The sequence below is a fragment of the Oncorhynchus tshawytscha genome, unplaced genomic scaffold (assembly GCF_018296145.1).
Source record: "Oncorhynchus tshawytscha isolate Ot180627B unplaced genomic scaffold, Otsh_v2.0 Un_contig_2677_pilon_pilon, whole genome shotgun sequence".
In the NCBI taxonomy this organism is placed as follows: Eukaryota; Metazoa; Chordata; class Actinopteri; order Salmoniformes; family Salmonidae; genus Oncorhynchus; species Oncorhynchus tshawytscha.
The window spans coordinates 12,487-30,000 of NW_024608904.1; the positions used below are offsets into that span (position 1 = coordinate 12,487).

At 51.0% G+C, this 17,514-nt stretch overlaps 1 protein-coding gene across 1 annotated transcript in view; it reads right to left on the reverse strand.

The window, feature by feature from the left end:
• Window positions 1-3,184: 3,184 nt before the first annotated feature.
• Window positions 3,185-17,514, reverse strand: part of LOC112241427 (proto-oncogene vav) — a gene marked incomplete at its 5' end in the record, with an annotated part of 70,185 nt that continues 55,855 nt past the window's right edge. Inside the window, 8 exons of the mRNA XM_042313835.1 lie at window positions 3,185-3,940; window positions 4,573-4,724; window positions 5,070-5,193; window positions 13,036-13,123; window positions 13,236-13,346; window positions 13,986-14,017; window positions 14,444-14,509; window positions 16,819-16,955. Coding sequence (XP_042169769.1) covers window positions 3,887-3,940; window positions 4,573-4,724; window positions 5,070-5,193; window positions 13,036-13,123; window positions 13,236-13,346; window positions 13,986-14,017; window positions 14,444-14,509; window positions 16,819-16,955 — 764 coding nt within the window. The remainder of the gene's footprint in view (window positions 3,941-4,572; window positions 4,725-5,069; window positions 5,194-13,035; window positions 13,124-13,235; window positions 13,347-13,985; window positions 14,018-14,443; window positions 14,510-16,818; window positions 16,956-17,514) is intronic.

Consider the following 17,514-nt stretch of genomic DNA (forward strand, 5'->3'; position numbering starts at 1 on the left):
TGCACTACTATAGACCAGATAAGAGGTTTTATAGTGCACTACTATAGACCAGACTCTGTTCTGTCTAGGTAAGAGGTTCCCTATATAGTGCACTACTATAGACCAGACTCTGTTCTGTCTAGGTAAGAGGTTCCCTATATAGTGCACTACTATAGACCAGACTCTGTTCTGTGTAGGTAAGAGGTTCTCTATATAGTATACTACTATAGACCAGACTCTGTTCTGTGCCATTTGGGACAGAACCTCTGAATATTAGACAATATTAACTGCAATGATGTTAACTTCTTGGATATAGGGGGCGCTCTTTTAATTTATGGATAAAAAATGTACCCGTTTTAAGCGCAATATTTTGTCACGAAAAGATGCTCGACTATGCATATAATTGGCAGCTTTGGAAAGAAAACACTCTAAGGTTTCCAAAACTGCAAAGATATTATCTGTGAGTGCCACAGAACTCATGCTACAGGCGAAACCAAGATGAAACTTCAACCAGGAAATGGGCAGAATTTTTGAAGCTCTGTTTCCCATTGTCTCCTTATATGGCTGTGAATGCGCCAGGAATGAGCCTGCCCTTTCTATCGTTTCTCCAAGGTGTCTGCAGCATTGTGAAGTATTTGTAGGCATATCATTGGAAGATTGGCCATAAGAGACTACATTTACCAGGGGTCCGCCCGGTGTCCTTTGTCTAAATTGGTGCGTAATCTAGAAGCTGCACGCAGTCATCCAGTGATTGAGAGGAGAGAGGAGGCTTTCAACGAACGATATATCATGAAGAGATATGTGAAAAACAACTTGAGGATTGATTCTAAACAACGTTTACCATGTTTCAGTCGATATTATGGAGTTAATTTGGATAAAAGTTCGGCTTTGAAGACTGAATTTTCTGTTTTTTTTGGTAGCCAAACGTGACGCACCAAACGGAGCGATTTCTCCTAAACAAATAATCTTTCAGGAAAAACTGAGCATTTGCTATCTAACTGAGAGTCTCCTCATTGAAAACATCTGAAGTTCTTCAAAGGTAAATGATTTTATTTGAATGATTTTCTGGTTTTTGTGAAAATGTTGCCTGCTGATGCTAACGCTAAATGCTACGCTAGCTGCGCTAGCTGTTACACAAATGCTTGTTTTGCTATGGTTGAGAAGCATATTTTGAAAATCTGAGATGACAGTGTTGTTAACAAAAGGCTAAGCTTAAGAGCTAGCATATTAATTTCATTTCATTTGCGATTTTCATGAATAGTTAACGTTGCGTTATGGTAATGAGCTTGAGGCTGTATTCACGATCCCGGATCCGGGATGGCTCGACGCAAGAAGTTAAAGGTAGACTCAGCGATGTGGCGAAGATTCACAAAGTAAACGGCATAGTGGGTCCATTTCCGCATCAACTAAGAGCGTTGAAGCGCGAGGCTCAACTTCTCTGCTGTCTCGCTCCGGCGTTGTAACCGTGGAGACCGTTGCTCTGTGTGATCGTCTGAGAGAGAAGACTTCCATCTCGCTCGTCTCCGCTGCGCTGCTGCTCGTGGCAACGTCATTTCAGAGTTTAAATATCGAACTCGCCGAATGGCACGTGTCTTTTTTTCCCCTGTTGCTCGTTTGAAAAATGAGATTCAGTCTTGGAGGTGTTTCCTGACCGATTCCGCGTTTGGTTTTATTGAGGTTTGTCCCCCAATGAGATACTGTACACACGGAAGCCTATTTCACTTCCTCAGAATTAATTGAAGACAACAAAAAAAAAAAAATCTGTATTTTGTTCATTTTTGCTGGCGATGTTTTAGTTGTGCAATTTTACATGAAGGTGTTTGGTGCAGTATTTCGTAACCAAAATTGCGACGTGTTGTCTTAAGTACACAAAGTCGGTCTGCTGGGCAGGTCCATCTATGCTATTGGATAGAGAGCTGTCACCGCAGCGGTTCACCCCATGTTAGTGGGAGAACGGGGCATTGTCAAATCAAAACACAACCTTCATTTACCCGTTGTGACACTCCGTCTTAGACAAGCCTGACTTTATGACCAAAATGATCCTATGTACACGTTGTAGTCCATCTAGACACTATACTAACTGACTCGTATCTGTTTTCAAAGGGACGTGTTGCTTTTAAAAAGGCATTCGGCTCATTGTACATAGTTGATGTTAACGTGACAGAGACAGACCACGTGGTACGTCAGAGGTTTTATTCACAGCAGAAACATTGAATCAGTGCATTGAGTTCTACACACAGGAGGAAGCCAGGGGGGGGTCCTCGACGTCAACACGTCTGACCAGGGCTGTATCCGTGTGTAGTGTAGTAGGGGGTCATAGAGATGGAAAGAGGCCGTATCAGGGTGCCCTCCACGTTAACACGTCTGACAGGGCTGTATCCGTTTGTAGTGGGGGGTCATAGAGATGGAAAGAGGCTGTATCACATTGTATCCGTGTGTAGTGGGGGGGGGGGTCATAGAGATGGAAAGAGGCCGTACCATTGTATCCGTCCCACTATGGCGTCTGTGACATCATGGGCAGTGCCATTGAGGCCATTTTGAAGTAGTCCCATTTTCTTCTTCACGATTGGCTGATACCTCCTGATGACCCTTGGCTGCACATGACTCCCAACAAGGTCACCAGTAGGGATCAGCCAATGAAGTTGGAAGTCCCAGCCAGTTGACTACATTAAAATGGTGGAAGCTCTCAATGGTGCTGCCCCGTGCTAATACAACCTTTTGGCCACTAGAGGCCTCTATCATTCTCTATGGTAGTGGTAAATCTTCCACTATATTGCCTCTATCATTCTCTATGGTAGTGGTAAATCTTCCACTATATTGCCTCTATCATTCTCTATGGTGGTGGTAAAGCTTCCACCATATTGCCTCTATCATTCTCTATGGTAGTGGTAAATCTTCCACTATATTGCCTCTATCATTCTCTATGGTAGTGGTAAATCTTCCACTATATTGCCTCTATCATTCTCTATGGTAGTGGTAAAGCTTCCACCATATTGCCTCTATCATTCTCTATGGTAGTGGTAAATCTTCCACTATATTGCCTCTATCATTCTCTATGGTGGTGGTAAATCTTCCACCATATTGCCTCTATCTTGCAGATCAAACATTTAACGCCTCCACGCAGTCTATTTATTTTTTTATTTGTAAATCATCACTGGATGTCTAATAAATCACTGTGTTTACTTCATGAAAATAACTTCAAATAAATGTTTTATAATTTATTTCCCTGAGCCTCCTTCAGCCATTGGAATGCTCTGTCTGATCGTGTCGGTGTGTTGATAGAAATGTAAATATATTTACATGCACAGCTCTGATTGGTGGATAGGATTGTCTAGACTCTAGAGCAGGGATGGGCAGCTCCAGTCCTCGGGGGCCTGATTGGTGTCACACTTCAGCCCCAGCTAAGACATCTGACTCCAGTAATGCAATGATCATGTTCTTCAGTTCAGAATACAGTCAGTTTAATCAGCTGTGTTTGCTAGGGAAACAGTGGGACTGGAGTTGCCCATCCCTGCACTAGAGCCTACCCAGCTTACCCCTTCAAAGTAGGTGGAGACATATGCAAATAAAAGATGACTGGTCATTGGTCAGAAAAATCAGATCAGATTGTGATGTCATGCTGTGGGTCAAAAACTCCATCCCACCTGAACAGGCTGAAATTCCAAGCATTGTTTTCAAAAGGACATTATCGTAATTTTATACAATTTCAGAGTGTTATTTCAACCTCATAGTGTGAAGATGTTGTTGAAAAACAAAACAGTAAAATCACATTTTTGACTGCACTGGTTAGGGCCAAGGGAAGGGGTAGGGATTGAATTGGGACACACTGTCTCTTTCACACACAGGTGAAGGTGTGACAGTGAGGCGACATCAGCAGTAGTCACACAGGTGAAGGTGTGAGGCGACATCAGCAGTAGTCAGAGTAATCCTCTTCTACATAGTTAGCTGGGAACAGACCGACCTACAGACAGAGAGACGGGAGTTAGCTGGGAACAGACCAACCTACAGACAGAGAGAGGAGTGTTCAACAATTTGTGTGTTGGAAAAGCATTCCAGGTGAAGCTGGTTGAGAGAATGCTAAGAGTGTGCAAAGCTGTCATCAAGGCAAAGGCTGGCTACTTTGAAGAATCTAAAATATATTTTGATTTGTTTAACACTTTTGTGTTATTTCATAGTTTTGATGTCTTCACTATTATTCTACAATATAGAGATAAAGAAAAGCCCTTGAATGAGTAGGTGTGTCCAAACTGTTGACCGAACATGTTGACAGGTGTGAGGATCCTACTGCATGTGCTGCATGTGAATGTGAGTGCGTGTGTGTGTGTGTGTGTGTGTGTGTGTGTGTGTGTGTGTGTGTGTGTGTGTGTGTGTGTGTGTGTGTGTGTGTGTGGGACGGTGTGTGGGTGTGTGTGTGTGTACTGTGTGTGTGTACTGTGTGTGGGACTGTGTGTGTGTGTGTGTACTGTGTGTGGGACGGTGTGTGTGTACTGTGTGTGGGACGGTGTGTGTGCTGTGTGTGTGTGTGTGTGTACTGTGTGTGTGTGTGTGTGTGTACTGTGTGTGTGTGTGTGTACTGTGTGTGTTGCTCCTCACCCGTCCATAGACCTCTCCTTTCCACCATCCATTGTGAGCTTTCTTAGACAGGACCTTGACTGTGTCTCCTTCTCTCAGAGACAGCTCTGTACGGTCTCTGGCTGAGAAGTCATACCTGGCCCTCGCTGTGCCGAACGAACGTATACTGCCACCTAGAGGAGAGAGGGAGAGGTGAGCGTGGGTGTGTGTGTGTTGAAACAAGACAGTATTTGAGAGTACTTATATTTGAGGTTATGGAAGGAAATAAGTTGAGGTTTGTAGGAAGTCTTGAGAGAGTGTGTGTGTGTGTGTGTGTGTGTGTGTGTGTGTGTGTGTGTGTGTGTGTGTGTGTGTACCTGGGGAGGGTGTGTTGAAGGGTGTATCACTCTGTTCAGGCTGGTTGAAGGGGGTCTGGAGGGTGGTGTGTGTGTGTGTACCTGGGGAGGGTGTGTTGAAGGGTGTATCACTCTGTTCAGGCTGGTTGAAGGGGGTCTGGAGGGGGGTGTGTGTGTGTGTACCTGGGGAGGGTGTGTTGAAGGGTGTATCACTCTGTTCAGGCTGATTGAAGGGGGTCTGGAGGGTGGTGTCCACATCCTTAAAATACTCCTTCAATGAATGTTGCTGGTAGAACTGAACCATCTCCTAACAGAGAGATGAGGGGAGAGAGAAAGAGAGAGGGGGAGAGATGGGGAGTGGGGGGAGAGAGAGATAGGGGAAGGGAGAGAGAGAGGGGGGGGGAGAGAGAGGGGGAGGGAGGGGAGGGGGAGAGAGAGAGGGGAGGGAGAGAGAGAGATAGGGGGAGAGAGAGAGGGGGAGGGGAGAGAGAGAGAGGGGGAGAGAGAGGGGGAGATGGGGGAGGGGAGAGAGAGATAGGGGAAGGGGAGAGAGAGGTAGGGGGGAGAGAGAGGGGGATATGAGGGGGAGGGAGAGAGAGGGAAGGGGAGAGAGGGGGAGATGGGGGAGGGGAGAGAGAGTAGGGGAAGGGGAGAGAGAGGGGGGAGGGGAGGGAGAGAGAGGAGAGAGGTAGGGGAAGGGGAGAGAGAGGGGAGATGGGGGAGGGGAGAGAGAGGTAGGGGAAGGGGAGAGAGAGGGGGAGATGGGGGAGAGAGAGAGATGGGGGAGGGGGAGAGAGTAGGGGAAGGGGAGAGAGAGGTAGGGGAAGGGGAGAGAGGGGGAGATGGGGGAGGGGAGAGAGGTAGGGGAAGGGGAGAGAGGGGGAGATGGGGGAGGGGAGAGGAGATGGGGAAGGAGAGAGAGATAGGGGAAGGGGAGAGAGAGGGGGAGATGGGGAGGGGAGAGAGAGGGAGAGAGGGGGAGATGGGGGAGGGGGAGAGAGGTAGGGGGAAGGGGAGAGAGAGAGGGAGATGGGGGAGGGGAGAGAGAGAGAGGGGAAGGGGAGAGAGGGGGAGGGGGGAGGGGGAGAGAGGGGAGATGGGGGAGGGGGAGAGAGAGAGGGGGGATGGGGGAGGGAGAGAGAGGGGGAGATGGGGGGGAGGGGAGAGAGGGAGGGGGGGAGAGAGAGAGGGGAGATGGGGGAGGGAAAAGAGAGAGGGGGGATGGGGGAGAGAGAGGGGGAGATGGGGAGGGGAGAGAGAGGGGGGAGATGGGGAGGGGGAGAGAGAGGGGGAGATGGGGGAGGGGAGAGAGAGGGGGAGATGGGGGAGGGGAGAGAGGGGAGAGATGGGGGAGAGAGGGGGAGATGGGGGAGTGGGAGAGAGAGATAGGGGGGAGAGAGAGGGGGAGATGGGGGAGGGGAGAGAGATGGGGAGGGGGAGAGGTAGGGGAAGGGGAGAGAGAGGGGGAGATGGGGGAGGGGAGAGAGAGGTAGGGGAAGGGGAGAGAGAGGGGGAGATGGGGGAGATGGGGAGAGGAGAGATGGGGAGAGAGGGGGAGATGGGGGAGGGGGGAGGGGAGAGAGAGGGGGAGATGGGGAGGGAGAGAGAGGTGGGGAGGGGAGAGAGAGGGGGAGATGGGGGAGGGGGAGATGAGGGGAGGAGAGAGAGAGGGGGAGATGGGGGAGGGGAGAGAGAGAGGGGGAGAGAGGGGGAGATGGGGGAGGGAGAGAGAGGGGGAGATGGGGAGGGGAGAGAGAGGGGGAGGGGGAGAGAGAGGGGAGATGGGGGAGGGGGAGAGAGAGATGGGGAGGGGAGGAGAGAGGGGGAGATGGGGGAGGGGAGGAGAGGTGGGGGAGGGGAGAGAGAGGGGGAGATGGGGGAGGGGAGAGAGGGGGAGGAGAGGAGGGGGAGATGGGGGAGGGAGAGAGAGGGGGAGATGGGGGAGGGGAGAGAGAGGGGGAGATGGGGGAGGGGAGGAGGGGGATGGGGGAGACAGAGAGAGGGGGGGAGGGAGAGAGAGGGGGAGATGGTGGAGGGGAGGAGGGGAGATGGGGGAGACAAGGAGAAGAGAGAGGGGAGGGGAGGAGAGGGGGAGATGGGGGAGGGGAGAGAGAGAGAGGGGGGGAGAGGGGGGATGGGGAGGGGGAGAGAGGGGGAGATGGGGGAGGGAGAGAGAGGGGGAGGAAGATACAAAAAAAAAAAGTGAAACATGAGTACAAGACGGGGAGGGTAGACAGAGAGACGAGGAGGGTAGACAGAGAGACGAGGAGGGTAGACAGAGAGACGAGGAGGGTAGAGAGAGAGACGGGGAGGGTAGACAGAGAGACGAGGAGGGTAGACAGAGAGACGAGGAGGGTAGAGAGAGAGACGGGGAGGGTAGACAGAGAGACGGGGAGGGTAGACAGAGAGACGAGGAGGGTAGAGAGAGAGACGGGGAGGGTAGACAGAGAGACGAGGAGGGTAGACAGAGAGACGAGGAGGGTAGAGAGAGAGACGGGGAGGGTAGACAGAGAGACGGGGAGGGTAGACAGAGAGACGGGGAGGGTAGACAGAGAGACGAGGAGGGTAGAGAGAGAGACGGGGAGGGTAGACAGAGAGACGGGGAGGGTAGACAGAGAGACGAGGAGGGTAGACAGAGAGACGAGGAGGGTAGACAGAGAGACGGGGAGGGTAGACAGAGAGACGAGGAGGGTAGAGAGAGAGACGGGGAGGGTAGACAGAGAGACGAGGAGGGTAGACAGAGAGAGGAGGGTAGACAGAGAGACGAGGAGGGTAGACAGAGAGACGAGGAGGGTAGACAGAGAGACGAGGAGGGTAGACAGACAGAGAGACGGGGAGGGTAGACAGAGAGACGGGGAGGGTAGACAGAGAGACGGGGAGGGTAGACAGAGAGACGAGGAGGGTAGAGAGAGAGACGGGGAGGGTAGACAGAGAGACGAGGAGGGTAGACAGAGAGACGAGGAGGGTAGACAGAGAGACGGGGAGGGTAGACAGAGAGACGAGGAGGGTAGACAGAGAGACGGGGAGGGTAGACAGAGAGACGAGGAGGGTAGGAGAGAGACGGGGAGGGTAGACAGAGAGACGGGGAGGGTAGACAGAGAGACGAGGAGGGTAGACAGAGAGAGGAGGAGGGTAGACAGAGAGAGGAGGAGGGTAGACAGAGAGACGAGGAGGGTAGACAGAGAGACGAGGAGGGTAGACAAAGAGACGAGGAGGGTAGACAGAGAGACGAGGAGGGTAGACAGAGAGACGAGGAGGGTAGACAGAGAGACGAGGAGGGTAGACAGAGAGACGAGAGGAAGAGGGAGAGAGACGAGGAGGGTAGACAGAGAGGAGAGGAAGAGGGAGAGAGACGAGGAGGGTAGACAGAGAGACGAGAGGAAGAGGGAGAGAGACGAGGAGGGTAGACAGAGAGACGAGAGGAAGAGGGAGAGAGGGAGGAGGGTAGACAGAGAGACGAGGAGGGTAGACAGAGAGACGAGAGGAAGAGGGAGAGAGGGAGGAGGGTAGACAGAGAGACGAGAGGAAGAGGGAGAGAGACGAGGAGGGAGACAGAGAGGAGAGGAAGAGGGAGAGAGACGGGAGGGTAGACAGAGAGACGAGGAGGGTAGACAGAGAGACGAGGAGGGTAGACAGAGAGACGAGAGGAAGAGGGAGAGAGACGAGGAGGGTAGACAGAGAGACGAGAGGAGGGGGAGAGAGACGAGGAGGGTAGACAGAGAGACGAGGAGGGTAGACAGAGAGACGAGGAGGGTAGACAGAGAGACGAGAGGAAGAGGGAGAGAGACGAGGAGGGTAGACAGAGAGACGAGAGGAAGAGGGAGAGAGACGAGGAGGGTAGACAGAGAGACGAGAGGAAGAGGGAGAGAGACGAGGAGGGTAGACAGAGAGACGGGAGGAAGAGGGAGACAGAGACGAGGAGGGTAGACAGAGAGACGAGGAGGGTAGACAGAGAGACGAGGAGGGTAGACAGAGAGACGAGGAGGGTAGACAGAGAGACGAGAGGAAGAGGGAGAGAGACGAGGAGGGTAGACAGAGAGACGAGAGGAAGAGGGAGAGAGACGAGGAGGGTAGACAGAGAGACGAGAGGAAGAGGGAGAGAGACGAGGAGGGTAGACAGAGAGACGAGGAGGGTAGACAGAGAGACGAGGAGGGTAGACAGAGAGACGAGAGGAAGAGGGAGAGAGACGAGGAGGGTAGACAGAGAGACGAGAGGAAGAGGGAGAGAGACGAGGAGGGTAGACAGAGAGACGAGAGGAAGAGGAGAGAGAGACGAGGAGGGTAGACAGAGAGACGAGAGGAAGAGGAGAGAGACGAGGAGGGTAGACAGAGAGACGAGGAGGGTAGACAGAGAGACGAGGAGGGTAGACAGAGAGACGAGAGGAAGAGGAGGGAGAGAGACGAGGAGGGTAGACAGAGAGACGAGAGGAAGAGGGAGAGAGACGAGGAGGGTAGACAGAGAGACGAGGAGGGTAGACAGAGAGACGAGAGGAAGAGGGAGAGAGACGAGGAGGGTAGACAGAGAGATGAGAGACGAGGAGGGTAGACAGAGAGACGAGAGACGAGGAGGGTAGACAGAGAGACGAGGAGGGTAGACAGAGAGATGAGAGACGAGGAGGGTAGACAGAGAGACGAGAGACGAGGAGGTTAGACAGAGAGACGAGAGACGAGGAGGTTAGACAGAGAGACGAGGAGGGTAGACAGAGAGACGAGAGGAAGAGGGAGAGAGACGAGGAGGGTAGACAGAGAGACGAGAGGAGGAGGGTAGACAGAGAGACGAGAGGAGGAGGGTAGACAGAGAGACGAGGAGGGTAGACAGAGAGACGAGAGGAAGAGGGAGAGAGACGAGGAGGGTAGACAGAGAGACGAGAGGGAGGAGGGTAGACAGAGAGACGAGAGACGAGGAGGGTAGACAGAGAGACGAGAGACGAGGAGGGTAGACAGAGAGACGAGAGACGAGGAGGGTAGACAGAGAGACGAGGAGGGTAGACAGAGAGACGAGGAGGAAGAGGAGAGAGAGACGAGGAGGGTAGACCGAGAGACGAGAGGAAGAGGGAGAGAGACGAGGAGGGTAGACAGAGAGACGAGAGGAAGAGGGAGAGAGACGAGGAGGGTAGACAGAGAGACGAGAGACGAGGAGGGTAGACAGAGAGAGAGAGACGAGGAGGGTAGACAGAGAGACGAGAGACGAGGAGGGTAGACAGAGAGACGAGAGACGAGGAGGGTAGACAGAGAGACGAGGAGGGTAGACAGAGAGACGAGAGGAAGAGGGAGAGAGACGAGGAGGGTAGACAGAGAGGAGAGGAAGAGGGAGAGAGACGAGGAGGGTAGACAGAGAGATGAGAGGAAGAGGGAGAGAGACGAGGAGGGTAGACAGAGAGACGAGAGACGAGGAGGGTAGACAGAGAGACGAGGAGGGTAGACAGAGAGACGGGGAGGGTAGACAGAGAGACGAGAAGGGTAGACAGAGAGACGAGGAGGGTAGACAGAGAGACGGGAGGGTAGACAGAGAGACGAGGAGGGTAGACAGAGAGACGAGGAGGGTAGACAGAGAGACGGGGAGGGTAGACAGAGAGACGAGGAGGGTAGACAGAGAGAGGAGGCCAGACAGAGAGAGGAGGGGGTAGACAGAGAGACGAGGAGGGTAGACAGAGAGACGAGGAGGGTAGACAAAGAGACGAGGAGGGTAGACAGAGAGACGAGGAGGGTAGACAGAGAGACGAGGAGGGTAGACAGAGAGACGAGGAGGGTAGACAGAGAGACGAGAGGAAGAGGGAGAGAGACGAGGAGGGTAGACAGAGAGACGAGAGGAAGAGGGAGAGAGACGAGGAGGGTAGACAGAGAGACGAGAGGAAGACCCAGAGAGACGAGGAGGGTAGACAGAGAGACGAGAGGAAGAGGGAGAGAGACGAGGAGGGTAGACAGAGAGACGAGGAGGGTAGACAGAGAGACGAGAGGAAGAGGGAGAGAGACGAGGAGGGTAGACAGAGACGAGAGGAAGAGGGAGAGAGACGAGGAGGGTAGACAGAGAGACGAGAGGAAGAGGGAGAGAGACGAGGAGGGTAGACAGAGAGAAGGAGGGTAGACAGAGAGACGAGGAGGGTAGACAGAGAGACGAGAGGAAGAGGGAGAGAGACGAGGAGGGTAGACAGAGAGACGAGAGGAAGAGGGAGAGAGACGAGGAGGGTAGACAGAGAGAGAGGGAGGGTAGACAGAGAGACGAGGAGGGTAGACAGAGAGACGAGAGGAAGAGGGAGAGAGACGAGGAGGGTAGACAGAGAGACGAGAGGAAGAGGGAGAGAGACGAGGAGGGTAGACAGAGAGACGAGAGGAAGAGGGAGAGAGACGAGGAGGGTAGACAGAGAGAGAGAGAGGAAGAGGGAGAGAGACGAGGAGGGGTAGACAGAGAGACGAGGAGGGTAGACAGAGAGACGAGGAGGGTAGACAGAGAGACGAGGAGGGTAGACAGAGAGACGAGAGGAAGAGGGAGAGAGACGAGGAGGGTAGACAGAGAGACGAGAGGAAGAGGGAGAGAGACGAGGAGGGTAGACAGAGAGACGAGAGGAAGAGGGAGAGAGACGAGGAGGGTAGACAGAGAGACGAGGAGGGTAGACAGAGAGACGAGGAGGGTAGACAGAGAGACGAGAGGAAGAGGGAGAGAGACGAGGAGGGTAGACAGAGAGACGAGAGGAAGAGGGAGAGAGACGAGGAGGGTAGACAGAGAGACGAGAGGAAGAGGGAGAGAGACGAGGAGGGTAGACAGAGAGACGAGAGGAAGAGGGAGAGAGACGAGGAGGGTAGACAGAGAGACGAGGAGGGTAGACAGAGAGACGAGGAGGGTAGACAGAGAGACGAGAGGAAGAGGGAGAGAGACGAGGAGGGTAGACAGAGAGACGAGAGGAAGAGGGAGAGAGACGAGGAGGGTAGACAGAGAGACGAGGAGGGTAGACAGAGAGACGAGAGGAAGAGGGAGAGACGAGGAGGGTAGACAGAGAGATGAGAGACGAGGAGGGTAGACAGAGAGACGAGAGACGAGGAGGGTAGACAGAGAGACGAGGAGGGTAGACAGAGAGATGAGAGACGAGGAGGGTAGACAGAGAGACGAGAGGAGGAGGTTAGACAGAGAGACGAGAGGAGGAGGTTAGACAGAGAGACGAGGAGGGTAGACAGAGAGACGAGAGGAAGAGGGAGAGAGACGAGGAGGGTAGACAGAGAGACGAGAGACGAGGAGGGTAGACAGAGAGACGAGAGACGAGGAGGGTAGACAGAGAGACGAGGAGGGTAGACAGAGAGACGAGAGGAAGAGGGAGAGAGACGAGGAGGGTAGACAGAGAGACGAGAGACGAGGAGGGTAGACAGAGAGACGAGAGACAGGAGGGTAGACAGAGAGACGAGAGACGAGGAGGGTAGACAGAGAGACGAGAGACGAGGAGGGTAGACAGAGAGACGAGGAGGGTAGACAGAGAGACGAGAGGAAGAGGGAGAGAGACGAGGAGGGTAGACCGAGAGACGAGAGGAAGAGGGAGAGAGACGAGGAGGGTAGACAGAGAGACGAGAGGAAGAGGGAGAGAGACGAGGAGGGTAGACAGAGAGACGAGAGACGAGGAGGGTAGACAGAGAGACCAGAGACGAGGAGGGTAGACAGAGAGACGAGAGACGAGGAGGGTAGACAGAGAGACGAGAGACGAGGAGGGTAGACAGAGAGACGAGGAGGGTAGACAGAGAGACGAGAGGAAGAGGGAGAGAGACGAGGAGGGTAGACAGAGAGACGAGAGGAAGAGGGAGAGAGACGAGGAGGGTAGACAGAGAGATGAGAGGAAGAGGGAGAGAGACGAGGAGGGTAGACAGAGAGACGAGAGACGAGGAGGGTAGACAGAGAGACGAGGAGGGTAGACAGAGAGACGGGGAGGGTCCAGACAGAGAGACGAGAAGGGTAGACAGAGAGACGAGGAGGGTAGACAGAGAGACGGGAGGGTAGACAGAGAGACGAGGAGGGTAGACAGAGAGACGAGGAGGGTAGACAGAGAGACGGGGAGGGTAGACAGAGAGACGGGGAGGGTAGACAGAGAGACGAGGAGGGTAGACAGAGAGATGAGGAGACGAGGAGGGTAGACAGAGAGACGAGGAGAGAAAGTGGGGAATGACGTACGATTAACCCTTTGAATGCTTTCTTCTCGTTGATGCGGTAGAGGCCTTCTGTTGACGTGATCTTGATGTGTCTGATGTCCATGTTAAACCTGGAGGAGACAGAGTGAATGAGAATCAGTGTGTGTGTGTGTGTGTGAGAGAGGAAGATTGCCAGCTGTTAGACACCTCCTTTCTGATTGGCCAGTAAGGAGGCAGGCTCACTTGAGGCTGATTGCGAACTCTCCTCCGTCTTTCTGGCGGACCAGAAACGTTCCGTCCGACCGTGAAATCAGGAGGTTCTTTGCCGCTGACCGGTCCATGTTCCCCGCAAACCTAGAACCCAAATCACTTAAATGACCAAACCTAGAACCCATTGCAGTTGCGTTAGAACAATACAAAACCTTCCCATGATTGCTATCAATAACTATTTTCAAACACAGAACACTTCCAATCCTAGAACCCTGCAGTGTTACCACACTCTTAGAAAAAGGTGATATCTAGAACCTAAAAGGGTTCTTTGGCTGTCCCCATATGAGAAACCTTTGAAGAATCCTTTTTGGTTCCAGAGAGAACCCTTTTGGTTCCAGGTGGAACCCTTTCCATGGAAAGGGTTCGACCTGGAACCTCGACCTGGAACCAAAAAGGGTTCTCCTATGGGTTCTCCAATGGGGACAGCAGGAGAACCCTTTTGGAACCGTTTTTTTCTAAGATTGTAGGTGGTACACATCTAGAGCATCGGTATGAGTGATACCAGGTGGTACATATCTAGAGCATCGGTATGAGTGATACCAGGTGGTACACATCTAGAACATCGGTATGAGTGATACCAGGTGGTGCATATCTAGAACATCGGTATGAGTGATACCAGGTGGTGCACATCTAGAACATCGGAATGAGTGATACCAGGTGGTGCACATCTAGAACATCGGAATGAGTGATACCAGGTGTAAATAGAATGGTATCATTACTCACCATAGGAAGTCGGATAGGTCGGGAGTTGGTCTCTGGGAAGAGAGGTCAGAGGTCAGACAGTTTTGAGAACACAACCCATGCTTCCTGAAGCACTTAATAAAACGTATGTTGGTATTTCTATCAATACCAGACACGATGAAGCCGACACCTATAACATGTGTGATCAACAACATGTATGTTGGTATATCTATCAATACCAGACACGGAGTAGCCTAGGGGCGGCAGGGTAGCCTAGTGGTTAGAGCGTTGGACTAGTAACCGGAAGGTTGCGAGTTCAAAACCCCCGAGCTGACAAGGTACAAATCTGTCGTTCTGCCCCTGAACAAGGCAGTTAACCCACTGTTCCTAGGCCGTCATTGAAAATAAGAATTTGTTCTTAACTGACTTGCCTAGTTAAATAAAGGTTAAAAATAATAAACTATGACATGTGTAATCAACTTCAAGTCAGTGGTACTCACAGAGATGAAGGGCTGGACCTTACTGCAGGGGAACCAACCCATCTGACCAATCGTCACGTTCTTGCCCTGAGTGACACACACAGCAGACCAATCAGACGACTAGAACAACAGTGCCTCCTGTAGCACATTATTGTACAGAAATGATTTACTACAAAGTATATGTTACAATGGTATTACTCAATAATACGCCCAGAGAGAGATGCCAGAGAGAGATGCCAGAGAGAGAGAGAGATGCCAGAGAGAGAGAGATGCCAGAGAGAGAGATGCCAGAGAGAGAGAGAGAGAGAGAGAGATGCCAGAGAGAGAGAGAGATGCCAGAGAGAGAGAGCGAGAGAGAGAGATGCCAGAGAGAGAGAGATGCCAGAAATGGACACTCAGCACACAGGGGGACAAACAGAAATGGACACTCAGCACACAGGGGGACAAACACCTACCTGGAGGTGACAGCCTTCCCTCCCCCATACGCCCCCTAGACACAACTACGACAACATAACCAACAGGTCACAACTGCAGCTCTGTCGGACGCTGGGTATGTACATAGTAAATGGTAGGCTTCGAGGGGACGCTGGGTATGTACATAGTAAATGGTAGTGTTCGAGGGGATGTTGGGTATGTACATAGTAAATGGTAGGCTTCCTGTCCAACCAAAAACATAGAGACCCAGAAAATCGGAGTCTACGCCTTCATTGTGGTGAATCACTAAAAACAATACAGAAATACACTACGGAAAAAGAAGGAACAGCACGTCAGAAATCAGATCAAAGTATTTGAAGAATCCATCCATATTCTAACCACTTCTGGGAAAATGTATGAGTTTTCTATCCAAAATGGAGATGTATAGATAAACCACTTCTCCAAACAACAAAAACATAGACTTGATCAATTACAAATCTTAGAGTCAACTATTAAAGACTACCACTGGATTCTCCAATTACAATTAATGAACTACAGGACAAAATAAAAACTCTCCAACCCAAAAAGGCCTGTGGTGTTGATGGTATCCTCAGTGAAATGATAAAATATACAGACCACAAATTCCAATTGGCTATACTTAAACTCTTTAACATCATCCTCAGCTCTGGTATCTTCACCAATATTTGGAACCAAGGACTGATCACCCCAATCCTTATGACATAACATTTCACAAATAACAAGTCTGAAATAAAATTGGCAGAAAAACACACAAATGTATTTCCACAAGGCTTTGTAGTGAGACAGGGCTACAGCTTGATATACATCAACAGAATGACAGGGCTCTAGAACAGTCTACAGCACCCGGCTTCACAAATGTCAACTGTTTTCTGATGATCTAGTGCTTCTGTCCCCAACCAAGGAGAGCCTACAGCAGCACCTAGAATCTTCTGCTCAGGTTCTGTCAGACCTGGGCCCTGACAGTAAATCTCAGTAAGACCAAAATAATGGTGTTCCAAAAAAAGGTCCAGTCGCCAGGACCACAAATACAAATTCCATCTAGACACCGTTGCCCTAGAGCACACAAAAAAACGATACATACCTCGGCCTAAACAACCGCGCCACAGCTATCATACACGAAGCTGTGAACGATCTGAGAGACAAGGCAAGAAGGGCATTCTATGCCATCAAAAGGAAAATAAAATTTGACATCCCAATTAGCATCTGGCTAAAAATACTTGAATCAGTTATAGAACCCATTGCCCTTTATGGTTGTGAGATCTCACCATATTGCCCTTTATGGTGACGAGATCTCACCATATTGAGACTCTACATGCAGTACTCTGTATAAACATCCTCTGTGTACAACGTAAAACACCAAATAATGCATGACTATACCCGCTAATTATCAAAATCCAGACAAGAGCTGTTAAATTCCACAACCAGAACAGCAACACAATTATACCCAAACAAATCATGAGAAATCAAAAAGAGAATTACTTGACACATTGGAAAGAATTTACCAAAAAACAGCTGCCAGATGTATGACCATATTAGAGAGACATATTTCCCTCAGATTACACAGACCCACAAAGAATTCGAAAACAAATCCAATTTTGATAAACTCCCATATCTACTGGGTGAAATTCCACAGTGTGCCATCACAGCAGCAAGATTTGTGACCTGTTGCCACAAGAAAAGAGCAACCAGTGAAGAACAAACACCCCCAATAAAACCCATTTGAAGGAAAGAAAAAGAGAGAGAGAGAGAGAGAGAGAGAGAGAGAGAGAGAGAGAGAGAGAGAGAGAGAGAGAGAGAGAGAGAGAGAGAGAGAGAGAGAGACAGAGAGAGAGAGAGTATCTCCACCCTCCCACACACTCATACTACAGGAAGCATGCTCTGCCAGGAAGCATGCTCTGCCTGCACCGTGTGTGTGTGTGTGCATGTGCGTGTGTGTGTTTTACCTCCCACCACGTTAGGTCGGCATCGGCTCTTGTCAGTTCGATGACATCACCCATGGAGAGGTGCAGTGGTTGGCCGAACGCTACAGGGGGCGGAGGTAAACCATAGTACTCCTGACACACCTCCATTGTAGGAAGGCCTGAGAGAGAGAGAGAGAGAGAGAATTTGTTAAATTCTACAACCACCTAAAAGGCTCTGATTCCCAAACCTGCCTTCACCTACAGGAGATGAACCTGAGAGAAGAGTCCCCAATCAAATCATGAGAAAACAAAAAGATAATTACTTGACACATTGGAAAGAATTAACAAAAAAACAGAGCAAACTAGAATGCTATTTGGCCCTCAAACAGAGAGTAAACAGCGGCAAAAGATAAAAGGGGAGGAAAAGGGGGAAAGAAAAGGGGAAAAAAAAGGGGAGAAAAAGGGGAGGAAAAGGCGAGAAAAAGGGGAGAAAAAGGGGAGGAAAAAGGGAGAAAAAGGGGAGAAAAAGGTGAGGAAAAGGGGAAAAAAAGGGGAGGAAAAGGGGAGAAAAAGGGGAGGGAAAAAGGGGAGAAAAAGGAGGAAAAAGGGGAGGAAAAAGGGGAGGAAAAAGGGGAGAAAAGGGGAGGAAAAGGGGGAAAAAGGGGAGAAAAAGGGGAGGAAAAGGGGAGAAAAAAAGGGAGGAAAAGGGGAGAAAAAAGGGGAGAAAAAGAGGAGGAA